Genomic DNA, 7,496 nt, shown 5'->3' with positions numbered 1-7,496 from the left:
GTTTTACTCTGCTTTTCACTTAATAATAACATCACAGTTTAGTTTTGATGATTGCTGAATTATTGGTAGTAAATCCGACACTTAGCAAAGGCATTAAAAGAGTCACTGTCACAGAAATCGACTCTATAATTCAGGGTACAGGGCATATGCTCATACGTTTTTCTTTTTCTTTTTCTATCTATCATCTAGCAATCATCTCTTCCTACCTCCAATAAAAGCTGGTGCTTTATTGGCTCATGTGCTCCTCATGTGCTGGTAGTATCTACTCTGAAATATGAGTTCAGTGTTCAAAAACTATAATTTTTTCTGTTTCTCTTGAAGACAAAAATCCAATATCGCCTCGTGACACTCCATGTACCTCTCTAGTGTCAGTTTTCGATGTACAGGGCTGTCTCAAGTGGCACTAGCATTAAGTGGTGTTGTTCTGCCCTCACTAAAGAGTTCCCCTTCTTCAATTAGACAGACAGATGACTCCCATCACACACCGGTCAGATTTGGTAGATTTATTCAAACTGACAGCATGTAAAAGGTGTAAAACTAAAATGAAGAAAGAAAGAAAATACACAATCAGCATAAAATATGTAATAACTAAGATATCAGATACACATCCCCAAAGATAAGGCCTACAACAAGCCTAGAAAGTTACTACAGTGACTAGCTGGATATATGAAATCGCATGTCAAACATTAATTGCTCTTACTTCGCTGAAATTACAAAAATATGCAGAAATAAACACATCAAGTAATTACACTAACAATATCCTGCAAAGATACTCACAGACGATGCTCCTATAAAGTGAATTCAAAAGAGGATGGAATAAGATGTAGCTGCTGCTCACACTACCATGCCAAAACTGGTCTGATAAACAAAGCATTCCAGGTGACTTCCTGTAAGTGTCACATGACTATCATGAATTTCAATATGACTGCCCAAATGTTAAACCCAACCCCAAAGCAAAGACACCACCTAGTGGCAGGAGTAGGAAATGCACATTAATTACTTGTAAAATAAACCCAGTCCAGCACACTCCCCGCTTGGTATCTAAAAAGATGCCACCTTTAACAAGGGGAGCTAAGAACGGTAACTCTAATCAGTCTCTGGGGAGAGGAGTAGGACGACCTCTGAGACAGGTCGCAGAAAGGTCTTGCTTGACCCATCCCTCGCAGTCTTGATCTCCACCTTTCTTACCCTCCCGTCGGTGCCGGGGAAGGTCTTGACGATGACGCCCATGGGCCAGTCGTTTCTCTGCAACTGGTCGTTTTTCAGGAGGATGACGTCACCTTCTTTCAGATTGCGTTTCTCTTTTTCCCACTTCCTGCGTTTCTGCAGGGTGGGGAGGTACTCTGTCCTCCATCGATGCCAAAAGGTGTTGGCGAGGCTTTGGACCTGCCTCCACTGCTTGCCGTAGAGGTCCTTCTCGTCAAACTCACCCTTGGGAGGAGGAAGGGCACTGACCTTCTGTGTGAGAAGTGTCGCTGGTGTCAACAGGAATGGTGGTCCGCACAGCCATGAGGTGTGAGTTAGGCTGCCTGCTGGGACTGATCGTGAGCCGTGGTCTGCAGGGTTTTGGCTGGAGGGCACGTGCTTCCATTGTTTAGGGCTTGTTGACCTCCTGATGCGCTGCACCCTGTTGCTCACGTAGACGTAGAATCGTCTTGACTCATTGTGAATGTAGCCTAGGACCACCTTGCTGTCTGAGTAGAAGGTCACAGCGTCAAAGATGGTGTCCATCTCATCCACAATCACGTCTGCAATCTCTACAGCCAGGACCGCAGCGCACAGCTCGAGCCTTGGAATTGTCGTTTCTGGACGTGGAGCAAGCTTTGCCTTGCCAAACATGAAGCCAACCTCAACATTACTGCTTGCATCGGTTGTTCTCACGTAGGCGACAGCAGCTATAGCAATGGTGGAAGCGTCACAGAATACACACAGCTCCTTACTGCATGCTTGACGGAGAGAGATGGAGGTGTATTGGCGCGGAATCTTGAGCTGTTCAAGCTCCTTCAGAGAGTCCCTCCACAGCTTCCATTCTCTGTACTTTTCCTCAGGGAGAGGGGCGTCCCAGTCGCATGACTCTGTGGTGAGCTCCCTCAGTATGGACCTTCCTTGAACGCTTACAGGGGCAGCGAAACCTAGTGGGTCGAACAGACTGTTAACAGTTGACAGGACCCCACGTCTTGTGTAAGGCTTCTCTGCATCAGCAACTTGGAAGGTGAATACGTCTTCCGAAACATCCCAGCTCACCCCTAAACTTCTCTGCATGGGAATGGGGTCTGTGCTGAGATCCAGATCTTTCATCCCCTTAGCCAGATCTTCAGGAGGGAAGACTCTCATCACAGCCACCCTGTTCGACAAGATGTTGTGAAGCCGGAGGTTGGAGAGGGCCAGCATACCTTGAGTGTTGTGAAGAAGAGTGATGGCTTCCTGTTCTGAAGGGACAGACAGAAGGCCATCGTCAACATAGAAGTTTCTCTCAACGAACAGCCTCGCCTCTACGCCGTACTCCCTCTCTCCCTCTGCAGCAGCTCTTCGGAGCCCGTATGTGGCTACGGACGGTGACGGGCTATTTCCGAAGACATGTACGCACATCCTGTACTCAATGACGTCGTCATCCAGGTCATTATTGCGATGCCAGAGGAAGCGCAGAAAGTTCCGATGGTCCTCACGTACGACAAAGCAATGGAACATCTGCTGGATGTCAGTCGTCACGGCCACTGGCTCCCTTCTGAAGCGCAGCAGTACCCCGAGCAAACTGTTGTTCATGTTTGGGCCTGTGAGGAGGACTTCATTGAGGGACACCCCTTGGTGTTGTGCACTGGAGTCGAATACCACCCTCACCTGTCCAGGCTTCTGAGGGTGGTATACCCCAAAGAACGGTAGATACCAGCTCTCCTCATCTGGTGGTAAGGGTGGTGCCACTTCAGCATGTCCATTCTCGAAGAGCTTGCTCATGAACTCAGTGAAATGCTCTCTCCTCTCAGGGTGTTTCCTGAGTGTCTTGGTGACCATAGCGAGACGGGTCCTAGCCTGCTCACGGTTGTTTGGCAGACGCTGGCGTGGGCTTCGGAAGGGGAGTGGAGCCTGCCAGCTGTTGTCTTCACCCTGTTTCAGTTCCTTGTCCATAATCCTCAGGAAGGCAAGATCCTCCATAGAAGGTGCTGTCTTGTCGTCGTCCTTTGTGTGGCAGAAGATGGACTCCCCCATGAGTCGCGTTTTGTCACTTGGTAAGGACTGCCGCTCTGAGGCTGAAGGACTTTGGAACTGACAAGTGTGGTTGAGCTTTTCTTTGATTTCAATTTTGTTGAGGCAGGGACACAGAACGCTGGGACGCCCATTCTCATGAATGTAGGTTCTGTATGTGTTCACAGGTGAGGGTACGTGTGCACCGTTAATACACACATCCCCTACGATCACCCAGCCGAGGGCTAGCCGCTGGGCGAAAGGAGCGTGTGGGGGGCCATTGCGCTGTTCAAGGACCTTGTGGACCTGAATAATGTCTCTCCCTAAAAGAAGTAAGATCTCGGCCCTCGGGTCAAGGGGAGGTATCTTGGAGGTTAGGGATTTCAGGTGTGGATGGTACTTCACAGCAGCTGGCGTAGGAATCTCTGCCCTGTTATCAGGCAGTTGATCACACTCGATGAGTGTAGGCAGAGCTAGACTGGTCTTTTCATCAGCTGACTCCACTATGAACCCCCTTGCCCTGCGGCCTGCAGCCTCTGACACACCCGCACAGGTTTTGAGTGTGTAGGGAGAAGTGTTGTCAGCTATGCTGAACAGCTCAAAGAATGATGACCTGGCTAGTGACCTATTGCTCTGGTCATCTAGGATGGCGTATGCTCTTGTCTTCCTCTCGGGTTGGTTTTTAGGATACACATAGACGAGACAGATTTTGGCACAGGATTTGGTTGCCGCGCTGTCGCCACAGACCTCAGTGCAGATTGAGGTAGTGACTGAAGCCGGAGTAGATTCCTCTCCCTCCCCGCCATGCTCTTCAGAGGGGCCGCTAGCTGGCTTTGTTGTCCATGGTGCAGGGCCGGCATGAAGGGCTGCAATGTGCCTATCGCTGTTGCACTCAGAGCACTGGATGATAGCCTTGCAGTCCTTAGCTTGGTGGGAGGTTGAGGAACAACAACGGAAGCATATGCCATTCTCCTTAAGCAAGGCCTTACGTTCGTCCAGCAGTTTGGCTCGAAAGGCTCTACACTTAGGTAGGGGGTGGGGCTTTTTGTGTATGGGACACTCTTTCTTCGGGTTGTCTGAACCCTTGGTCTCATCACCCTTGGCAGGATTGTCAACCTCTGTTTTATGCACAGCTATAGGGGTTTTAGCTGATTTTGTTGGGAATTTCTCCCACTTAGGTGGCGTGTTGCTGGGCGTGTTGCTGGGCGCTGCAGCAGCGAAGCTTGGATCATTTCTCATCTTTGCTTCTGCACGAATGAAGTCGGCGAACACTGAGAAGGGTGGGAAGATGGTGTGGTGTCTTTCTTTATACCTTGTACCTTGCACCATCCACTTCTCCTGCAGGTTGAATGGCAATTTCTCCAGGATCGGATGAATGCCTCGCGCCGTGTCCAGATAAGCCAAACCAGGCAGGAACCCATCCTCCTTGCCTGCCTGTATCTCCAGGAGAAGATCACCTAGTTCACGTAGCCGCTTGGGTTCTTTATTGGAGAACTTGGGGAACCGTTCGAGCTTGTTAAAGAGTGCTGTCTCCATGGCCTCTGGCGATCCATAAACCTCCTCTAGTCTTCTCCAGACCATGCTGAGGGCCTCACCAGGGTAGTTGATTCGAACCGACCTCACTCTCCTTGCATGCTCTGCAGATTCCGGTCCAAGCCACTTAATCAGCAGGTCAAGTTCCTCACTAGGCTTCAGACCCAGATCTTCAGTAGCGTTAGAGAAGGCGGACCTCCAGGCCCAGTAGTTTTCGGGTTTGTCATTGAACTTCGTGAGTCCAGCTGTGAGTAGCTCACGGCGAGCTAAGAACCTTGCTAGCACTGATACATTAGAAGTGGATTCTCCTCCCCGTGGATAGCTGTAATCTGCTGTATCGTGTCTGGGTGTCCATTGGTTCCTTGGTTCAGATGCTGGTTGTGGTGCAATAAATTCACTTTCTCTTTTTGGTGTGAATTGCACTGGCGGCCGTTTTGAATGAGCAGCTGTTGCAGTTGGCATTGTGGCTGTCACAGATAAACGTTGCCTCTCACTTTGCCTAGGTAGCTCATGATGTCTCTGAGAATCATCATTAGAGTTGAGGTTAACAGCTGCTGAGGGAGTAAAATCAACCTTTTTATCCTGCTCTGGATCGTCTGTGCGCTCATTAGATTTCACATAGGCATACTGTTCTTGAACATATTTCTCTGTTCTCTCAACTGAATGATAGGATGAGCCTTGGTATTCATCATGAACAGTGAGCTCCCCTAAAGCTGCCAGATCCACTGCCGATTCCCATACATTAGCTTCAGCAAAAGCGGCGTCGGCATCCTTCTCTTGCTGTATGGCTTCCAATGTGGCATCAAGACGTGTCTCCTCCACTTTCAGCTGAGCCTTTTTTACTTTAACATCAATCTCCCTTTGTGCATGTAACGTTCTCGCCCGTGCACCTTCTGCCTTTGCGCGTGCTTCCAATGCAGCCTGCAAGCTAGCTGAAGATCTCACAGAGCGCTTTGATAATTTTGATGTGCGTGAGCACTCTGACCTTGTTTCATAGTTCTTTTCTTCTCTTAATGACATCTTGATACTGGTAGATGCAGAACAGGCTGGATATCTTACTCACTGCGGTAGAAATCACTGTTGAGTCCGTCTTTTTACTGTTCTGCCCTCACTAAAGAGTTCCCCTTCTTCAATTAGACAGACAGATGACTCCCATCACACACCGGTCAGATTTGGTAGATTTATTCAAACTGACAGCATGTAAAAGGTGTAAAACTAAAATGAAGAAAGAAAGAAAATACACAATCAGCATAAAATATGTAATAACTAAGATATCAGATACACATCCCCAAAGATAAGGCCTACAACAAGCCTAGAAAGTTACTACAGTGACTAGCTGGATATATGAAATCGCATGTCAAACATTAATTGCTCTTACTTCGCTGAAATTACAAAAATATGCAGAAATAAACACATCAAGTAATTACACTAACAATATCCTGCAAAGATACTCACAGACGATGCTCCTATAAAGTGAATTCAAAAGAGGATGGAATAAGATGTAGCTGCTGCTCACACTACCATGCCAAAACTGGTCTGATAAACAAAGCATTCCAGGTGACTTCCTGTAAGTGTCACATGACTATCATGAATTTCAATATGACTGCCCAAATGTTAAACCCAACCCCAAAGCAAAGACACCACCTAGTGGCAGGAGTAGGAAATGCACATTAATTACTTGTAAAATAAACCCAGTCCAGCACAGGTGTATTAAAAAGAGCTAAAAGATCTGTGCAGGAACTTAGTCACTGTTTGTGTCCAGAGTAAAACCAAAACTCTATGATGACTTACCTTACGTAACATACATACGAACAATACTTAACTTACTTTACTTCAATAAAGATAGAAATTTAAAGCATGATCTTTTTCATCATCTAGCCTAGCACTTCCATTATGTACGTAATGGGATTTTGGCTACGTACTAAAGTCTTGAGGACTACCCTGTGCATTGTGAAGTTGTATCCAAGTCATGCCAAGTAGCCCTGACCAAGAGTCTATGTGTGAGGAGTGAGGAGTAAGAACATGTTGGCTCACTCGTGATGCAGTTTTAGAAACTCAGAAGGATTTTTAGTTCAGTAGAACTTACAGTAAAATAGAGTCCTAACTCTATACCTCATTAGTCCCTGTACTGAACAACCCTCCGTCCGTGCCTGTGCTGCTACAGCTCTCCGCAGCACACTCATATAATCTGATGGCCTTTTTATGCCGAGCCATTCATTCCTAATCTTCCGGGGCAACACTGAGCTCGGCAGCACTGCTTTAGTTAAAGGAAGGATTTTTGCTCCCCCCCCCCCCACTCTCACTCTCTCTCCCTCTTACGCTTTGTGGAAATTATAATGAGTGAGGCATTATCAGGGCACAGAAGTAAAGTAGATTAATGTGACATCTAAAGCAAAATGACTCTGCTCATTTACAGAGCTTGTGTCTAGCTTGTCTAAAATTTGGTTTGTTTTACAGTGCTGGGGCCACTACTCCCCACTCTGGGAGTTATGCTATGATAAACTGATAGGCTTCTGATATGAAAAGTGTATACGGCTTGAATGACTTGTGAATGATGCACACGCTGCCGTTCAGATGTGCAAAATGGCGCATTAATGCGATCTCACGCCAGGCATTGTATGAGGTCATGTGTGGCCTGCAGCTTTTAGGATTACACGCACACATGTACGGTACACAAACTGTTAGGTTGTGACCCATTAAAGCTCATGTTGTTGTAGTGAATGGTAATACCACACTTTGATCTCATTCATAAAAGCATGAGCCTGGATAAACATGTCCCTTAA

At 47.2% G+C, this 7,496-nt stretch overlaps 1 protein-coding gene across 1 annotated transcript; it reads right to left on the bottom strand.

Annotated features, from left to right (window-relative positions):
• Positions 1–424: 424 nt before the first annotated feature.
• LOC134882230 (uncharacterized) lies at positions 425–6,408 on the bottom strand. The gene is made up of 3 exons (XM_063909840.1): positions 6,169–6,408; positions 778–5,928; positions 425–537 (listed from the first exon to the last, which is right to left on the bottom strand). Exon 2 carries the CDS (start codon positions 5,731–5,733, stop codon positions 1,087–1,089), a length of 4,647 nt encoding a protein of 1,548 aa, XP_063765910.1. The 5' UTR covers positions 5,734–5,928; positions 6,169–6,408; the 3' UTR covers positions 425–537; positions 778–1,086.
• Between the last annotated feature and the right edge of the window lie 1,088 nt (positions 6,409–7,496).

Source organism: Eleginops maclovinus, chromosome 20 (genome assembly GCF_036324505.1).
Source record: "Eleginops maclovinus isolate JMC-PN-2008 ecotype Puerto Natales chromosome 20, JC_Emac_rtc_rv5, whole genome shotgun sequence".
NCBI lineage: Eukaryota > Metazoa > Chordata > Actinopteri > Perciformes > Eleginopidae > Eleginops > Eleginops maclovinus.
Note: the sequence above shows the minus strand (reverse complement) of the source record. Positions and strands in the feature narration are given on the sequence as shown.

Bases quoted from the DNA above. Each gene is read 5' to 3' on its own strand.
- LOC134882230 (XM_063909840.1), bottom strand. From the start codon at position 5,733: ATGTCATTAAGAGAAGAAAAGAACTATGAAACAAGGTCAGAGTGCTCA.